Source organism: Lonchura striata, chromosome 7 (genome assembly GCF_046129695.1).
Source record: "Lonchura striata isolate bLonStr1 chromosome 7, bLonStr1.mat, whole genome shotgun sequence".
Lineage (NCBI taxonomy): Eukaryota > Metazoa > Chordata > Aves > Passeriformes > Estrildidae > Lonchura > Lonchura striata.
In genome coordinates, this window is record NC_134609.1 from 20,223,771 (window position 1) to 20,244,008 (window position 20,238).

General features: G+C 42.5%; 1 protein-coding gene across 5 annotated transcripts in view; it reads left to right on the forward strand.

Moving 5' to 3' along the window:
- The window catches only part of WBP1L (WW domain binding protein 1 like), a 58,977-nt gene that overhangs the window by 26,518 nt on the left and 12,221 nt on the right, over positions 1 to 20,238 (forward strand). For 2 of the 5 annotated variants that reach the window (XM_021536328.3, XM_021536325.3), the window contains one exon: positions 17,583 to 17,685. The exons of 1 other annotated variant lie outside the window; for it this stretch is intronic. In XM_021536328.3, coding sequence (XP_021392003.1) covers positions 17,598 to 17,685 — 88 coding nt within the window. In that variant the 5' untranslated portion in view covers positions 17,583 to 17,597. Of the gene's footprint in view, positions 1 to 8,107; positions 8,450 to 17,582; positions 17,686 to 20,238 lie in introns of those variants that run through there. 2 more of the 5 variants (XM_021536326.3, XM_021536327.3) reach the window with 2 other exon arrangements.

Consider the following 20,238-nt stretch of genomic DNA (forward strand, 5'->3'; position numbering starts at 1 on the left):
TATTGTGGTATTGAGCTTTCTTAATAGCTAAACTTGTGATTTCCTTTCATTCTTTGTTTTGGTTGTATGAAGAAATGTGATCTTCAGTGCCCTTCATTTTGGAAGAGAAGGAGTCTGTCTTTCTGCTTGTCAGACCATCACACCATGTGGAAGGGCTTTCCTCATGCTTGTGCCAAACTCTGAGCCTCAGCCTACTTGAGTCTGTGCAGATGAGTTTGTATTTCTGCTAGATATCAGAAATCCTGTAAAACTCAGATACTGCACAGCCCATTGGGCTAATTTAGAGACTTTTAATTTTGAGAATACCATATTGTGATACACATGTATTTTCTAAGAGGAAGAAGATTCAGTTAAAGAATTTGTTTGTAGTTTTAGTACTGCAAATGCAGTCTCCTGCAAACCAGAATCCATTTATCAGTGGAGATGTAGGTAGCATGGCAGGGCCTGGAATGAAAAGTCCAGGGATAATAGGGAAGTTCTTGAGTGTATACATATGTAGAGAGCAATTTGAGGACATTTGCCTCAGCATATGCAATATTGCTCTGCAGTGTAATGTTACCAAACCATAATATCCATCAGTGTGTTGAAAAAGAGGTGGCTGCTGGTGTCTTTTTTTTTTTCTCAGAAGGATTTCCCAGAAAATCTGTTCCTCCAAAGAAGGGTTCAAGCCACATAGAAGTGGTGTTCTGCTGGAGAAACATAATTCTCAGAATTTAATGAAACAACCTCTTTCTTGTAAAACAAGCTGCAGAAAATAAGACTGCTGGGATTTGAGGGGAGCTTTTCTAAACTTCTTCAAGATGTAAACTTATGCTCAGGAAAGGCCAACAAATTTAAGAGAGATCTGACCAGACTATATGCATAACAGATCCTCCCAGCAAAGTCTTACATGATGACAAAGCCTCAAAGCCTTTTTAACCCATTGTTTACCTCTTGTCAGGTTAACGAATGCATGGTTCCTGAAGCAAGAGCTGAGTGTCTTTGGGCAATCAGGTGCCCATTTGACACAACTGTTCCTGAGCAAGGTGTGGGGTTTAGATTTATAAGAACAGTAGCAGAGGTTAACATCAAATTACTTGGTAATTTGCAGGGGTACCATCACTTACAGGCATCTGCATGTGTGATTGCCTCTCACATCTGCTATGTGTTCCTATCTCTGTGGGTGTTTCCCATAACCAACATGCCTGTGTGTCATGTGTAAGGCTGGATTTTATCTGAATATTGGCTTTTCACACAGTGGCTCTTTGTGAGAGTGCAAAAGGGGCAAAGGGCAATTAACTTGCTTGGATTTTATCTTCTTGCCCATGTAATGCAATTTGGCTGATCCCTGACCTTCTTGTGCACTCCAGACTTCTGTCGTAGGTATATCTTGGTAAATCACGTAGCCACCCTTATCTTCAACAGATTGTCTGGTTTTGTGGTAGGTTCTTTATAAACACATTTGCAGGCTCTGAGAGTTCATGCCCTGCCTTATCTGCAGCAGGCCTTGGCCTGTGTAGTTGGGCCCAGCAGCAGCAGTGCTGCATCCTGGATAATTGCTTCATGTATAAAAGTGTCCTTCTCTTCGAGGGTCTGCTGTATAATTGCGTGTTGACATAGCCTGTGATAAAAAATCCATCTTCTAGGACCACAGAAGGTATTTAGAGCAGTGTTATCCCCTGGAATCTAGAGGCAATAGAAGAGTAAGGAAAGATGAAAACCTTAAAGTCAATTCTAGTCACCCCAGCACTAGTGTTGTTAGTTTTGGCAAATCCTGTCTCAACAGTAAAGCCAGCTGCCATTTTGGCATCAACACAGACAGACTTGGCTTGATCCCTTCTGGCATCAAAAAAATGCTTCGTGGGAGCTGGCACCAAAGCTGTGAAACAAGGGTAAGTAAGGCCCAAGGGAAACGCCAAGCAGCCATGAGATGAGCACTAAAAATAGTGAGTTGCTGTCATTTGTAGAGAAATCAAATAGCACTTGTAAGAGTAGGGCATCCAAGTTCTCCATCAAGGTTGTGCTCATAAGCATCTCTGGGACAATGCATGTCTGTGATGATGTGACCAAAGGGCACACACAGGCTGTATTTTTGGTACCCACATGGTGCAAGACTCTAAAACTAGAACAGACGCTTACCGTCTTAATTCTGTGCTTAGGGGATCCTGTTACTGTCTGCAAGCTGCCTTCTTCCCTGTCTGGAGCAGATCATCTCCTCTTGAGCCATTACCGAAATCCTGTTTGCATACATGGGCATCAGGAAGACAAGAGCTGTAGTGCCAAAAAGCAAGGAGCCAAGCTGGTGTCCCTGTACCACCCCGGATACACTGTGTCAGTCTCATAAAATATTTAACAGCTGAACTCTCCACTCCCTCCTCCTTCTCCCCAACCCAGCAGGCTTAGAAGAAAGCTGAGTAGGCTTTACCATGACTTCATTACCCACTCCAGACTAAAAGTGAAGCCTGACATCTTCATTTGGGCATCTCAGGTGCCCAAAAACCTGGGAATGCTTATAAAGGGGCAGAATCAACCCAATCTTTTTTGAAGCACTTAGCAACACTTCTCAATAGGGAACTTTCAACCCTTTAGTCCCTCCGTGCCTCAGTGATGTAGGACTTTGAAGCATTTTAACACTTCTGGACTTGGATGGGAGATGTGGGTGTTAGAGCGGTCACACAAAAGTAGATGATTCTCACAGACTTTGGCATTACAGTTGGATTGGTTTGTCTGCAGCTCTGTTGCTGTGAAGAAAAGCATACTGGACCTGTGGCTATTGTTTTCTGCTCCATGCTCCAAACAGCAGTGGGAACAATGTCACTGAGGGCTGGAAAAATCAAGCTACACTTAGAAAAAACTGTTTTGGTCTCAGAGAAGAGCCTGAGCTTTTCACTGCTGCCACTGTCCCATCAGCTGAACAACAGAGAGGGTAGGAGTGTATGAAGAGCCTGGATGTGGTTGCTTTTATCTCCTCTGTCAGACGGGTGTTGGAGAGAACTCCTCTTGGGTATGTCCTCCACAACCACCCCTTGTCTGCTCCCTGCCCTTTCCTTGAATGCCCTTAGGATAGCTTAATACAAAAGGCAGCTTCAGAGGAAGGATTGCTTGCTGTACAAAAGTGCAAAGGGAAGTGCTTTTCTGTTGGCATTTCTTCTCCCACAAAGGAGCAGTGAAGAGGAGGACAAGCTCTCACTGAAATAGCAGATGATGGAGTGGGTAGTGGCTTCCTCTGTGGTGCACACTACTTGAGTTCAGGGCTTACACATGGCTTTTGGGTGGAGATGTGGTACATATTTGTACTTGCCTGCTTGGCTGACAATTGCTGTTTGGGATTCAGTTGGAACCAAGAGTCAATTGGAATCAAGCATGAGCTGTTGCTGTTGGGGCTTTTGGTAACACTGAGAATATTTTGAAGTGCAGTCTCAACCTCCCTGGTCAACCAGTTACTTAGAGAGAAAGGTAACAGTAGTGAGGTTGAAATGCACTGTCCCTGTTTGCTTAACTTACTAAGCTACCAAGAGTTTTTTCCACTTCTGAATCACTGAGCTGATAGAAGTGATGGCCTGTGGGGAATAGGCATAGCTTTTTACCACTGCAAGCCCTTGTGTTTTGTTGCACATTAAAATTTATTGATCCGTCAGACTGGTTGCAGTGCTAACTCACACACCGGTTCCAACAGATATGGTGTCTTTTTTGAAATTATTCTTTGCTTTCTCCAACAAAGATTAAAACAGTTTAGCCTGAAAAACAGTAAATGCAATTACTCCAGTGTTCTCATTTTGTACCTGAAGTGCATGTTGATTGGGGGACCCCCACTTTGTCCCACTCCTAAACAATACAGTAATACTAGACAGAGTGAAAGGTTTGTTTTGGGCCATTTGTTCCCTCAGCAAGAGTAGATATTCTAGGTCCTGCAGGTACTGGAAGTTATCAGCCTGACCTCTTCTTCTTGGTCCTCTGGAATTTGTTGAGGGCATTCTTGGTAGGCAGTGCCAATGCTGTATGTTACATGAACCTGGGACACCTGGTTCTCACACTGGAAAGGCATCATGTTCTTGTAGTGCTATCGTTGGGGTGGGGAAGTTGCCCTTCACTCTTCAGGGATCTACAAGTTCACAGGTGGGCAGACAGAAGTGGTTTGTAGGCAGATTTAGCATTGCATTGCTGTTTCAGCATTGATCATCTTCCAGTGTCTCATGCTAGTTTTGCTAGCAAACTAGTCCCTTTTGAATATTGGCTGTCAAATCAGATGGAGCTTGTTGTTCCTGGATATTGTCTTATTCTAGAGAAACAGAGATCTGCTTTTGCACCGTTCTGTATGTTTCTTAACTTTTTCTATTCTTTATTCCCCAAACCATGCCCAGAACAGGGAAAGGTAAAGTCACCTTCGTTGAAGTTGCTCCTTTCACACTGTGTTGTGAGTACATGCCAGATTTATGAAGTCTCAGTTCTAACACCCAGGGCTGCAGGCTGACTAACAAAAATGGTGCTCCAGAAACACTCCTCTTATCAAAATGAAAATAACAGAGTACACTGGGGAAAATGGAAGTATAATTAGATAAAATTGTTCCAGCATTATGGTCAACCTGTGTATGTAGGTACAGAACTATGGTATTAAAGTTTAATCGAGAGGCTGTTACACATCATCTGTATTTACTGTTCAAAACCTCTCTCTGCCTAGGACTGTAATAGTGGAGCAACTCAGAGCAGCCTCATGCTTCAAGCCTGACAGATTTGAGGTGCACAACATCATTTTTTCTTGCAGTCATGTTATCATAACTGGATCTCCTCAGGGTGTATCAAAATGAGTACTATACCTTGCTTGGTTACCAGACCTTGCTCGCATCTCCCATCAAACATGGAAGGTGACTCTGAAATGGCCCAAACAACTTGCATCTTGTGCTTCACTTGCACATTATATCTGAGGTCACGAGGCACAGTGTGTTGGCCTGTGAAGGTACTGAGCAGCATCCTTTGGGGGACATCAAGTTTGGGGCAGATGGCATGTTCTGGAGCAGTATTATAGACTGGTAATGCCTAGTGGCCTCTGCTCCCTCTTTTCCAGTAGAAACCTGCTCACCACTTTTCTGTGGTGGGATCCATGCTGACACGCCAAAAAAGGATGGTTGGTGGCTACCTAAACAAGCAAATTTTGAAAGTCATGTAGATCCCATAATCTGTCCTGACATTAGTCCTGACTTTTCAGAGCCCTCAAGAGAGCCATCTACTGAGGAGCTGTGTGAACAAAACCACAAATCTTATGTTTGTTTTGTTATTGTTATCTTGGGTAGACACACTCTTGTGTAGCCTTTGCAGATCTTAAGTTCCAGGCTTGTATAAAGGAAGTGTACCCATGCTTAGCCTGCCTTAGAGCTGCTCTTGCTTTCATTAAAATAATTATTATTTCTGCTCTGGTTTCCCCCAGGTAGAGAGAAGTATAAAATTAGAAGGGCTTTGGAAATGGACAATGAGCAGCTGAAGGCTTAAGGATAAGATTTTACATTAAGAGGACAGGGAAGATTGATATCTTTTATAAGAAGATAGCTAACAGGTACAGAGTAATGAATGGGTGAGAAGATGGATGAGGACTTCTGTTCCCACCTGTTAATAATATGAAAGCCAAATTACAAGGTGGTGAATTCATTCCTGATGAAAGAAACTATTTGTTCACAACCACTGTCTATGAAACTCGCTGCCACCAACCAGAGCTTTGGGGCAAGAATTTACAAACTTAAAAAAAGAGGAGGGGGTAAAAGGATACCAGTTGGTATATACAATGCAATTGCAAGGATTAGAAGAACCTAGGTGTTCTGCAAAGGGTCTAAGGCTGTTGATCAGTGTTTTATAAGGGTATGAGCTACCTTGTCCAGCTCTTTTTTTTTTTTTTTCTGTCCTTTTACAGTTTTTTTTTTTCCATAGTGTGGCCTATAGCAGAGTTGTGGAGCATGTTACTGCCCGCTGCCACTCAGGGACTGCAAGGGAGGGTGGCTGCTGCTGCTGCAGTCGAATGTGGTAATGCGTGCTTACAAACCACCTTGTTTGTGTCAGTCTTTCCAGGATTGCTAAATTCACACATAAATTAGGATGCTTTTGCTTTTTCCGCCAAGTTACTGCTTTTGATAGTCCTTCACAACTTGTCTTAGATCTGGAATGAAGCTTTACCTTTTGAGTGTGTGCTGGGGAAGAGGCGGGTGGTTAAAGTTAGATTTCTTCTGACAGTAGGGATTTAGAAACTGCTGCATTAGCTCAGCCCTGTGATCTGCCTGGTCCAGAGCTCTGGATAGCAACAGCCAAAATCAGATGTTTCAAAGGCCAGTGTGAGGCCACAGAACAGATTACTAAAACAGAAAGCTGCCCTTTTATATCACTGATGTTTGTCCATAGAATTGGAAAAGCAAAGGTTGAAAGTTTGTTTGATCCAAGAGCACAAAAGCTGGAAAATCCCATTGCCTGGCTGATGCTAGTTACATCGATGTTTTGTGTCCTCCAGGAAATTGCTTTGTTGCTTGTTTTCTCTTAGGGAAATCAGGGATGTGTTTATCCTTAAACATAATTTTTAGATGGTGCCTTGAAGTTGGTGTAAAAATAAGTAATGCTTGTGTGTAGTCTCACAGCCCAGTTGTGGAAAGGACACACAGAGTGGGGTTCTCATTTGGGAAACCACTCTGGGCTGGACTAGGCTGGACTGAAAGGAGGCAGCAGTGGTGGTCACTGAGTGGTTTTGGCATGTACAAAGTGGATGTCTTTTTCTGACACTGCTGAAAGCTGCCTAGCTGTTGGTGGCAAGGGGTGTCCTGCCTTTTTTTTTTTTTTTTTTTTAGTTTCCTCTTTATTTTTTCTCCTATTTCTAATTATTATTTGCAATAATTTTATGTGATTTCTCTCTCTTGTAAGTACTGAAATTACTATAAAAACTGCTACTAAAAAAGACATTCAGTGACCTCACTATAAAAAAAATATATTCATTTCTTTGTCATTTATTTTAATGTGTTGAGCTCCAAGGCCAAAGAAGTCAAAAGCCAGGGGAGCTTGTCCTCTGTCAAATACCCACGGAGCTGCTGCTGGAGCATATGGGAATGGCAATGGTGTCCCAGGCCCCCTCCCCCTCTCCCCGACAGACGAGGACAGCTGCTGATTAAAGAGAAGCACAAAAAAAGAGGTTGCTGAACTTTCAAAGTGGAGGTAGAAAAGGAAGTTAAATTTAGATTACCTTCTGCAGTGTCATCTTCTACACCACTGTGGAACTTGCTGTACTCCTTGGGGGAGGACAAACATGACATGCCATCCTGGGTGCCAGATGATAAATTTGTTTATAAGGCTTAATTGCCCCTTGGCATGAAAATGTGAAATGAGCTCAAGTAGAATGAGAAACCTTTTGACAGGGCCAGTCATATTTTCCCTGGGGAGAGGTAAATTTTAAACTCTTCCCATCACCTGTCTGATGCTAGAGGGGTCCAATCCTGATCCTTTTGACATCAGGGAAGTTATTGCTGTTTCTTTAGAGGGACAGCTGTTATCAGGAGTTGAGGGTTGAACAGTGTTATGAAAAAGTGGAACTGTGGTGGCAGGCAGAAGGTAGCAGGGAAGTGCTTTGGATCTGTGAAGGCTACCGTGGTCCCCAGGGTCTGGAGGTACTCAGAGAAACCATGGTGGTGGCTTCTAGGGAACCAGTGCTGTCCAGCAGGCAGCATCGAACTTAGCTTTCTCCTCAGAAATAGATGAACTGTCTATTTTTGCTTAGTGAGATTTAATCATCACCACGCTGTTGGCTCATGACAACATTTTGAATAGGCTGCCCTCCGTTGCAGCATCCCCTTAGCAGGGAGGAGAGCACTTTTGCACTGTGCTCCACCAGGGCTCCCTGACAGGTCCCGTTTGCAGCGACCTGCCTGGTGTCACCCATCAGCTCAGCAGTCTTAAGGTTCAGGGCAGCATTTTGGTGTGTTTGTTTTGTTTTGTTTTGTTTTTTGGGTTTTTTGGTTTGGTTTTTTTTGGGGGGGGGGGGTTTGTTGGGTTTGGTTTTTTTTTTGGTGGATGCGTGGATTTTTGGTTTGTGTTGGGGGTTTTGTGGCTGTGTATTTTTGTGTTGGGAGTTGTAGTTTTTTTTTTTTTTTTTTTGGGGGGGGGGTGGGGTTTTTTGTTTTCTTTTTTGTTTTTTTTTTTGTTTTTTTTTCAGAACTGCCTGACCTGATGTCATTTCCCTCTTGCAAACACCCCGGCTGGGCTGCGTCTGAGATATGTCACGGGGAGTGGGAGGAGGAGGAGGGGGAGCCAGCGAGTGCATGCAGTGTCCCAGGACCCTGTTTACTTAGCATTCCCAGCTGAGGAAGCCCTGGTTTAAATAGGATCGGAGGAGCGGGCTGCCCACAGCAGATGAAGAAATGGTTGCTGTGGTGCTTTAAATTCCTGCCTTCCCATGTGCTGGCGTGGAGGATGAGCCTGCAGAATGCCTTTCCTCCTGGGTCTCAGACAGGTAACCAACCGGCTGAAGTGCGGTGGGAGCTGCTTGCTCAGGTGGAGAATGTGACTGATTACTTTTGTTTCCCCCACCTCTAAGGACATGATTTCTGACTTTCCCAAAACGGAACTGTAGAATCAGCACTTCCCCACCCGTGGCGTGTGATCGGAGAGTATAATTGTGCGAGAGACGCTTTTTATTAGCAAGGAAGGAGCAAAATTGTGAGCCAGGGGTAGAAACTTCCTTGTTGTTGGAGACTTTGCAGCAGGGAGACTTTTTGTGTCGTTGGGTTTTAGGGTGCTTTCCACAGTCATTAAAATGGAATTGCATTTTCATTTCTTAAAAACATGGCAAACTTTGAACTGTTTTCTTGTACAGGCATTATTTTGTATGTAAAACTGTGGATTTTTAAAAAAGAAAAAAATAAATAAAAAACGGGAAAAAACCCTCAGAAAATACCCAGGAAGAGGTATATATGTGTGTGCGTGTCTCATCTCTAACAAAAGTCACCAAATGGAAAATGGCAACATGCTGTGACCCACAGCTTGGTGATTTTTTAATTGTTTTGCGAGAGTTTGAGCTTGAACAAGAAACTTGGGATAATTTAATAGCTGGTAATACCGAGGGGAATGAGAAATGGTAGCAACTGCCCAGCTGCTCTCTGCTGGAGGAGGTGCCAACTATGTGTTCCTAGTCTGGGGAGAGCAAACCCTTTTTTTGGTTTGGGAGGCACGTCTGTAGGGGAATCTGACTGTAAACTCTTTACAGCACTGTTGTGATCTGTAATCCACAATAAATAAATACTGAATTATATTAGAGTGCTGCTTGCAGTTTATAATTTTGAATTAAGAAGTCGAGATTGGACCATAACATGCTTTAAACTACCTACTTTCAGTTGTTTATCAGAGCTAAAAGACTTCAGCTCGCTGCTGAGTAAACAGTGCTGTCTCTTTTTCCTTATCAGTTCAGTTTTGGTGAAAGGCAGCTCTCTCCCCACCCCCACACCCCCCCATTCCGAAAAGAGTTTTACATAAGAAACTACCTCTAGCACAATGACCTTCTGTGATTGGTGCAATAGCTATAAATAATAGATCACTTGTTAGCACTCAGGGCAAAGAGACTTGCCTTAAAAACTAGGAACTGAACCAGAGGGGAAATTCAGGCACAAAGGCTGAATGGCTTTAGGTAACTCTCAAATTGCAGTGAGATGTAGCTGCTTCAAATGCTGAGATTGCTTGAGACTCACAGGTGTGCTTTTCTCTAAAGTTACTGTTTTTAAATAATTAATTTTGTTTTAGAGATGTGTTCAGTGCAGTTGGTGTGCTGCATAAGGTGTAAAAGTAGAAGTTAGGTGTAATTTAGCTTCATTTGCTGAAACAATGAACATCTGGTTGTCTCAGTGGATGCATGGTATTTTTTTCTCTGCTGGCAACTTTTCGGCATCAATAGAGGCATTTACAGGAAGCAGGAAAAAAAGGTGTTGCCTCAAGAATACAAGAGCGAAGTTCTTGACTATTTTTATCCACTGATAAAGGATATACTGGGAAAGAGCTGCTTGAACTGTTGTTCGTTTTAATCATTTTTAGTCTTAAAAAAAAAAATCTTAAGTATTTGTATGTCCTGCATGCAAATATTATTCAGAAATTTCTTTTTCCAAGTGTTGTTACTGAACAGTGCTGTTTAATTGAAAGTAGGGGAAGAATTCAGGGATCTCTCATCAACTCCATCGTGTTTTTCATTGGTACATTCGGACTGTAAACACTTTGCTGTCTGGGATGCCCTTTGTTGTTCTCATTCAGCACAAGGGATGCTGATTCTGGGCTGCAAACTCAGGGAAGAGGTGCTGAGTGGAGTGTCCTCCCATGAGCTGTGTGATGAGGATGGAAGGATCAGAGTGAGACCTTAGGTTCCCCAGGACCCCTTGCTCTGCACCCCTGGACTGCACTGAACAGCTGCTTTCCCTGGATTTGCCTTCATTTCTTCTCTGGGAGCCAGCAGCATTGTAGCACTGCAGATAAACTGCCAAACACCTGGTAAAAGTAAGGTGTCTGGTTGATTTTGGGTTTTTGTATTGTTGCAGTGGGGATGATATTTAAATCCCTAAAAAAGCTAGGTCAGCACAATCTGACATCAGTGCAGTATGGGTATTTAAAGCTCCCATCCAAGGAAACCTGAATGTACGGGATCTCTGCTTTTAGTTTTGAGTGAGCATTTCCTCCTAAGGTTGGAGATGGAAGCTTGAACACATTCACCTAAAAAAAAAAAAAAGAAAAAGAAAAAAAAAATTGAATTCTGAATGTTTTCAGTTTAACTGCTTGAGGTTTTCAGCATGGTCTTCTATTTGGTGGTTTAAACCAACAAAATGCAAGATGACCTCCTCAAAGCTGTAATTTCCTAGAAGTCTAGAAATGTGTATCTTTAATGTGAGAGGGCTGAGGACTTCAGCTGGGAAGATTCTAGCAAGGGGTGAAGAAGTAAACATATGGTGCTTAAAACACTGATGTGTAGTTGTCGGAATCCGAAATTGAAACTTGCAGTAAACAAAAATGAAACCAGCTCTTATTGAAATATATCAAAGTGTCCATGATCTGTGATAGTGGCCCTTTAAAGATAGTTTGGAGTATTTCTCTGGGATAAATGGATGTAACAAACCAATTCCTTCCTCAGATAAAGGTTAATAAAACCTTGGAGGTTCTGCATCTGCTGGGGGTGAGGATGGGTCTGCTGTGGCTGATTAATCATGGTGATCTAAATATAATTCTCCTGATGCTGGCATTAGCGAAGCAATAAATGTTGTGGATTAGAATTCCCATTTTGGAGATCTTTATTGTGCCTGAGACAGCTCAGAGGCATCATTCCTCTCCCACTTATTATACTTCTAAAGTGTTTGCATATTTGCACTTACTACACTTTTTTTTTTTCCGTATTCTGCAAAACAAAATTTGTGGTGGGTGACTTAAGAAGAAGCATCCAGACTTGATTTATTTCCTGGCCTCAGCTGTCTGTCATAAGGCAGGCTTACAGGAATCTGTCCCCTGTTGTGCTGGCAGGGCCTGGCACATGAGGTTCCAGTAACTCCCAGCAGTCAAAGCCACTTTCATCTGCAGCAGTCTTACATGTTTTTGTTAAATGGAGCCCTCCAAAGGCATGATGCTTGCTCAGATGGTGGGTTTTTGCTTTTATGTTCCAAAGGACTCACAGGTGCAATGTTTGTGAAGGCAGGAGATGTCTGGAGGCTTTGGTGCAGGCTCAGCCACGCCGGTGTCTGTGAGTCCTGAGCTGCCCTGTGATCCAGGGTGCCCAGCAGTTCTGCCTGTCCTTGCTGTGATCCCACCTGCTGTCCTTCTCTGAAAGGATCTAGTGAGTTTTCGTTTAAGATTAACTTTGATTAGGAACTGGGGGGCTGCTGGCAAACCAGGAATCTTAGCAAACCCTGTGGCAAGACTGGGCATTTCATCCTAGTCTTTTCAGTAGCAGTTTTAACTTATTGCCACTTGAGTGCCTTGTCAGACAGAGATAATTTTCTTTGGTAATTCTGTGTTTGCGTTCTCAGGAGCTGTTGCTGATGCCCTTCGCTAATCAACGCTAGTGATAGTCTGATATGAGATTGAGTAACAGCCAAATGGGAACTAGTAAATAGTGGATATCAAATAGTTGTTTCTGACATATTTAATATACTGACAACCACTTCCATTCTGTTACTCGGAATGCTTAACAAATATATATGCTTCAAATACTGATTGTGAGTTACTCAAAATACATATTTCAATGCATTTTTCTGAGGATAGTGTCACTTACTTAAATCCATCCTGCTTGTTATGGGTGCGGCTGGGTACTGAGAGCAAGGGACTGCTGCCTGCAATTAATGAGATTAGTGAAATAACTAGGTCAGGATTTTGATTTATTATTAAATTGATGCTTATTACCAAAGTCCCTATGAGAGCTGTGAAACCAGAAGGTCTGGAGTGGTCACACCTTGAGCCCAAGTCCTGTTAAAACCAGTTGTATCTTGCCCTTCAGCAGATGCCGTTCTGGTAGTCTCCCTTCATCCTGTTGCTGGGCTTTTCTGAGTCCCTCTGTCTGTATGCCTCTTATTCAGGCCTTTACTCACTCCTGTCATCCTGTTGTTATTCTCCATCTCCTCCTGTTAAAATAGTAATTTGCTGCATAGTGCCTTGACAAATGCTGTAGTGAAATTAGAGAATTAGAGTAGGTTAAAAAGCTGGCTATCCTAGCAGACAGAAATGGCCTATAAACTGCTGTAAGTAAATGCTAGTCACATTTCCAAGTGTTTCCCATGGTATTACCAAGGTTAGGATGAATGGATACTCTGCCGGTTTGAATGACACATTGAGGCCATATAAAGGTGCTCATATTTAGGGTAATGGAGTCTAGATTTCTGTGGAAAGAGGAGACAGAGCAAAAAGCTAAAGTGATTATTAGATTTTGTGATACTGGCCGCTGCTGGTTTTGGTTACCTGATTAATGTCAACTGAGGAGTCAACTTTTGTAGGTTGTTGGCTGCCAAGTATGCACTTGTGAGTGTGGGCTGTGATGTTTGTTGCTGCAGTTGCACATATTAATTTTCAGCTTGGAAAAGACCCATGCTAGCCTGGAATTTGTTCATCTTTCTCCCTTCTGACTTAGCAAAAGTGTGTGCCCAGGTTAACTGCTGACTTTTGAGAGTAGAAAAGAGAGAAGTGCCTTGATCCTTTTATTGTGATGGAACTCCACTGTCAATCAGTTATTTCCCTTCATTTCCAACATTGGCTTCAGATACAGTAAATCCTAACAGATTTACAGCTATAAAACCCAACCATTTACTGCTGGAAACCTTTACAAAAGTAGGGTAAGGAGGTCTGTTCCATCCTTCCTTGCAGCTCAGTCAACCTACAGACCTTCATGAATCCTTCTTGTTTTGATTGTGCCCCAGATTTTGACCTTTAATTTGTCACATAGGCCTTCAGTAAAGGTTTAATACTTAACTGGAAGGTGAAGAGAATAATTGGCTTTTTTCCTTGGCACTGATGTTACTGTTTGCTGTGGCCTCAGATGTAACAACATACAGCACTGCCTTGAGTTCTCTTACATCTACTGCTGCTGGATATTTTAAGGATTATTTGTAAAAGCACTTGACAGCAAAAGTGGACTACTGGCAGAGTTGCCAAGTTGCCAGTATGGTTGTGGGTTTATCACAAATGCCCAATATCAACAAGAAAATAAGTTAAAAAATAATCTTGAGTACTCACTGTTACTTTATAAAGTTTATGACATGTGAAAACTAATCCAAAATGACCCATCTTAATATGAAGAGACTCTCAAAATACACCAGATAAGATCTTCCCAGCTCAACCAGTTTCATGACAAAGAGCCTGTACCACATATCACAGATTGTTTCTGTTGAACTGATCTGGGAGGGAACGCAGGCTCCATGTCTGCAGAGTGTTCTCTCAAGTACTCTGCTCTGACTTTTTGTGTGTCAGGAACTGAGTAATTCCAGTTTCTCAGACCAGCTCTTAAGATGGTACCACAGAGGCAATCATGCACTTGCAGCCTAGGGTACATGCTGGTTTACAGGACAAAGTGAATCCCCTGAAAGTAGCTGGGAGTCTCTTAGACTTTGCAGGTGGGAGATAGTGGATGGCATGTTCTGGCTTTTTAGTTGTGAAACAAGACTACTCTGCTCTAATGGAGACCTGTTTTTGAGAGCAGACCCACGTAGATGCTGCTTAGTAGTCCTGCCTGGAGGCATCTACAGTTAGCTGAACAAAGGTTGGTGGGGAGGGATGTGCTTGCTTTCCTGGACAACAAGAAAATGAGACTCTCCTTCAGCAGGGAGGCCCACTCTGGTGTGTAATAGCCACTGGCTATGGGGAAAGAAAGTGCTTTTGGAAAGAAACCTCCCCCTTCTGTGTTTTCCTAAGGCTACCTTAAAAATATTCCAAAATCCATCTGTAATAGTTTAATAAAAACTCCATGCTGGTAAAAATGATTAAAATTGCCATTAAAAGTGGTGCTAGCAATGGAAATTAAAAACAACAGCAGGTCAACAAAATATGTGTGCTTCCAACTTTGCTTCTATGAGAGTTTTTTCTGCTGTATATTTTTACCTTATCTATAAAATTACTCTTTCAGCCCTGTGCCTTGTCTATGGCTCTTAGTGTGAAAAAGGAAATAGTACGCTTTCATAGCACAAGCACTTAGGATATTGTTTCCAGGAGACATTTAGACTCTAGATAACTGTATTGCTGATATATCTCAAGTAGTTAATTTGGCAGCCTATGACACAAAGAATGCATGGGAGAAGGAAGTAGAAATAATAAAATGCTGCTGGTATGAAAAGTACAGCCTGAGATGTAAATAGAAGGTGAATTCAGATCAAAGAGGTTGGAAGTAGGTAGAAATTTCCTAACAAAGAGTGTCACAGTCTCTTGTCATGGCCAGGGTGGCTCTACATAACCTCTTCTTTAAATTGCAAAAAAGGAGCAAACTGTACAGTGGCTCAGCTTTTCACAGAGATGAGTCTTGACATAAAAGAGGACAGGAGACTGAAACACTTGTTCCAAAGGAGTCACCTGTAACATATCCCAAAGCAATGCTCTCCCTGTGCCAGAATCTTTCCCTAGTAGACTTCTATTTGTGAAGATCTGTTGCCTTTACCTTTTGTCTCTTGCCCTGTGCCAGGCTGTGTAACCCAGTGCTAAGAGGTAGCTATGATCTGAGCAGTAGTCGGACCATGTGACCTGCTGGGACCCTTTCCAAACCAAATTATTCCTTGATTCTGTGAAACTGTTTGGAAACACGGGTGACAGTTCTGGGTCTGACATGTGGCCCCTGAGTCTTCTGGCAGCTCCGTGTTCCCAAAAGCCTGTTGGTGGCTGGGCTGGCAGAGGGCTGCAGAAAGGCTCCAAAATGAGCTGCTTAGACTTTGAGGAGTGTGGCTGGTGGTCAACACTGCAAGGACTTCAGAACTTCTGCTGTTCTGAATTGTGGGAGCTGAAAGCCAACTGTGGGACTATTTGAAGGTACAAGCACATGTGCATTAAGCAGGGAAGAGCATTTGTCTTGGGCAGTGTGTAAAGAAGCTCTGGACAGTAAGATTTAAACTCTGCTCTAGATGGGAAGCAGAATGTCATCTGAGACTTGATCTCCAGGAAGAACCTGCAGAACACCATCCTAGCTGCTCAGGATCCTCTGCTGAGAATGTACTGGCACGTGTTGGCCAGCTAGGTTAACAAGGAGCAGCCCTGCACATAAGCATGTGTGGAAAAGTAATTTCAAATATAATGGGGTTGGCAAGCAGTCAGTAAGTTCAAATGAAAGGATGATGTGATGAAAGTCTCTGAAATCAGGAGTGCTGCAAGTTTTTAAATGGGAAGAATATAGTTGAAGATGTTATGAGTTACTGCTGCCCAAAGACATTATTTGTTTCTTATTGCTACTCTTTGAAGCACGCAGCACTGAATGGATGAAATTTTTGGGGAGTAAACCAGAAGTGGTCAGGGATGGATCAAGTGTGGTGATGCAGGGGAGATCATAAAATGGCACTGTGAGACTCTGGCTTTTCACCAGCTCCATGTGATTCATTTGCTGGTTCAACAGGCCACGCTGATCTTCACGTGTCACAACCACACACCTCAGCTAGTCATTCTCTGACTTGAGCATTATCAACAGAATTGCAATTTTGCAATGGCATCTTAATTTCTCAATTCTCTTCATATGCAAGCCAAAATCTATGCTGTTCATCACTTATATTAGCTCTGCAAAGCCAGCAAAAGTGAGGAAAAATGTAAATGAACTACTAAGAGCAGATAATAGATATGTCCTTAGAACTACATTTCTAGTTCTTTGGTGTCTAAAATTACTATTTTTGGAATGAATAGCATGCTTGAAGCAGAAAATGCTGTGCTAGCTCAACAAAGTTTCCTAATAGTTGCCACCAGTTAGCAGTTAGAGATGGAAGCCCCTCCTTGCTATATACGAAAATGGTGTTTCTCCTGTTGACACGCCAGCATCTCATCTCAAGGCAAGAACCAAATGTTAGTTTTAGCTACCTGTAGTAGTTGGACTGGTTTGTCCAGCAAAATGTTTGTCTCTTCCTAAAAAATATAGGCAGGTACCCCTCCAACTTGTTGCCTATGTGGGTGGGTTTTAAAAGTGCTTTTTAGAGCCCTTTGTGGAAATCATAATATCCATGGAAGGAAGGGAAGCAGTCCATCATATGCTGAGTTGTGTTTGCTGAATTGTGCCCTCACATGATCAAAACCCTTTCAAAAGTTGGTGTGACTTCTTAGGAGAAAAGAATCAGCATGGGCTCTTTCCCGTTGAGCCTCAGATGGCAGGAGGTGGTTCTACTTTTAGAAGTTAATGTTGCTTTTGTAATTTGGGTGCTTAGGTGAGAGACCTGTGTTGGGGACGTGTGGCTCCAGCCAGGGTGCTGTGTGGTGGGGAAGTGCTAGTTCTTCTCCAGGTCCCCAGATACACTGAAAACTTAGTGCAGGACTCTTCTGCATTGAAGCTGCTGCCTCACATCACTTGTTCAATGAGGTGGTTCAACATTTGAAATGCACTTGGTATTTTGTATTGTGGTGGCTCCATAGAGGTTTGTGAGAAGTATGGCCATGCTGATCCTGATCTTCCATAAAGCACGTGGCTAATTATGATGAAATCATTTTAGCTAGGAATCTAGCAGGAACATATTGTAATTATCACTTAAATCTAAAGGAATCCAAGCAGTCTTTTCTCAAATTATGATGTTCCCTTTATGAATGCTTTTCCTCCACTTGGCATTCAGCCCCAGTAATACAGTGATATTGTGTACAATGTGGAACAAATGTAATTTCTTCTTCTAAGAGAATGCTTGGCTCCCAAAATGTGGTAACTTCTAGTGGAAAAGGAGAGGGATTATGAGACAGCAGCGCTGACTAGATGCTAAAACAGTGTAACTCCTGGGTTTGGAGATATGGGGATTTTCTTCTGAATGGTCTTTTGTTTTTTGGTGGTCCTTAGATGTCTTTTAACCTCCTTATGTATTTTAGAGTTTCCAAAGACCATAACTTGTACTTTTCAAATGCTTGCAGATCATTGAGTAAAACATTTACAAAAGATACTGACAAAGCATCTTAAAAGTGTGTCTGTTTAATTTTAGGACAAGGAAACCTGCATGGGTGTCAACAATCAAAGTTACATATGTGAAACGGGCCACTGTTGTGGACAATCCCAGTGTTGCAACTACTACTATGAACTCTGGTGTAAGTCCTTCCATTTTGTATGGCTTCCCTTCCTAATCTGCATGGCTCTCATACCATACTACAGGTCTGGCTTGTGTCCTGTGGGGTTTTATATGCAGCCCTTGTTGTGCATTGCCATTGCGTTTCACTGCAGCACAGTCCAGAGCTGATGTAATATGACAAGGAAATAGGGGTGTCACAGTGGGTCCTTCTCAGGAGTAATGGGTCATCTTGCCACTGTTGTTTGCTCTTCTCACTGATTTGGGTATTCAAGATGACATTATACAGGAGTAAGGAAACCAGCTTGAGGGAGAAATGCCATACACACAACACTAGAGCTTGACACACTCAAAAAGGGAATTAATTCAGTGTCTTTTATTGTGTTGGTTTTGTTCTTTGCAAGCACAACAAGTTCAAATCTGGTATATCTTTTTAAAGATGTCCTTTCAAGGAGGAGGGCCAATGTGCTTATTCTCTTCAGGACTGTTCAGAGTCCTTGTGTAGAGAGAGTCTTGGGTAAATCCTGGGGGTTTGCAGTGGCTGAATGTTGTACTGTGAGGATCACACATTGCCCATTGTAACCCTTCTTATCTCCTCTCTCCCAAAATGTGAGATTTAAAAATACCAAAATTTCCAGCAAATGGCTGAGTGACTGTACCTGCTGAGTCCCCTTTGATGGCACCAGGCAGGTCAAAGCAGGTGGTCAGCAAAACTTGATTAAGATATATGGAAAAATGGGATGTTGAAAGCATAAGAAAGTGATAAATGCTGAATTTTAAAGGAAAATGGAAGCTTGTTCAGTCTGATGGTGTCTTCTTTCTCTAGGAGGAACACAAAAGGGTGAACATTGATGTTGTGCTGTTGTACGCCCTGAGCCTAGGCTGGGAGGGCATATCTGCTCCTGCAGTTTGGAAATGTGATGCTTTGAACGTTGTACCCTTACATTAGAGACTGGAGATACTTTCTTACCACACCCAATAGTGTCTTCTAGTTTTTATGCAGCTATGCTTTGTACTTAATCCCTCTGTTGTGCTCACAGTTTCACTTTCTCAAAGTAGCTTGTGTGTGGAAATGTGTTATACATACAAAGACTGTCATTTAACCTGGATCCAAGGACAGGAATAGCTGACATTTCATCCTTTAGTCTAGAAACATGCTTTTACTTCTCAAATTAGCAAGTGAAGTATGGAGGATGTGGTTATAAACTGAACAGGACTCTATAGTAAGCATCTTCAGGACACACTGTGCTTGGGCTCCAGCAGCTGGCTGTGTCGATACTAATGGCAGGATTTTAATGTGTTGCAGACCTTTTACAAAATGTCCAAACAGTTCAAGAAACAATTCAGGATAGGGAGCCATGGGGCAGCTCCAGGGACTGTAGCAGGCTGAGAAACAGAAATGACTATATTGGAGCTTTGGAGTGCTTGGATCAGATTGTGGCAGTCAGCAGCACAGGCAGGACAGATGGCAGGAATTTTTTCAGGCTAGAGGGGGATGCATGGACGGAGCAGAGTGGGGAAGGTCAAACCCGGTTTTGCATTTGTGTGGGTGGGAATGTAGAGGAAGATGCATGTGTGCAAAGGCTTACAGGCTCCTTAGCAAGCAGGATCTAAATTGAGCAGCAGGGTGGAGTGCAGCTGCACACTGGAGCTGGTGGCACGGTCACCATGTTTCTCCCATGGACATCTTGAAAGAGAGGCTTAGTTGGATTGCATACAAACAGTCTGGTCCAAGCAATAGCCCTCTGCCATTTTAATGGGATGTTTTAGCTGTCTTTATGCTCTCAGTATGGCACAGACTTTTATACTTGGCAGTGCTTGGCTGCATCATAAAAGTTATTGGAAGACAAAACCAGATTTTGTTAGAAGGAGGCAGAATATTAAAGGCTTCTTTTTAGAGCAGACTAACAGGTCACAGTGAGATCATGGAATAAACATATTGGTCACATACACTGCTGGATGGTTCCTCGGGGGAGATAGGTTTCTGTGTGTTCACATTCCTTCATCATGTACCACACCAAAATGAGGGGAGTCATTCAAACATGAGACCTGTTTCCTAGGCCTTTTGCAAATTCAGGCAAACATCCAACACTGGTATAAAATTAGTTAATGTTTTCAGAGCTTGATTTGCCATTTTGAATGGTAGGAAAAAAGTTTCCTTTGGATGGGAAGGAGTCATAGAGAGAGCATGTCCTTTAAATGTAAATCCATATTCTAGGGCTCGTGAGCTTAGCTACTGCTCAGGAGTTGCAGAGTATTTTTGATAGATACATATGCTGAAGGCCTTCAAGGTGAAAAGTGGTGATAGTAAATGTAAATAGTTTTAATATGAGCAGTGGAGAGCAGCAGCTTTACATGCTTGGGAATAGATCACCTTTTTAAAAGTTAATGATAACTTCTGGTTAATGAACAGTTAACATAGCAGCACCTTTTAAGTATGGCTTCATGGTTGTTCTGTTTTGATTTTAACCAGCATATGCATGTAGTGAAGTAGCTTTTGGGAAGCTTTTGCTTCTCTTGACCTTCTCAGACCACCAGTGTGTGTTTCAGACTTTTGTGTGCCTGAAAACAGACC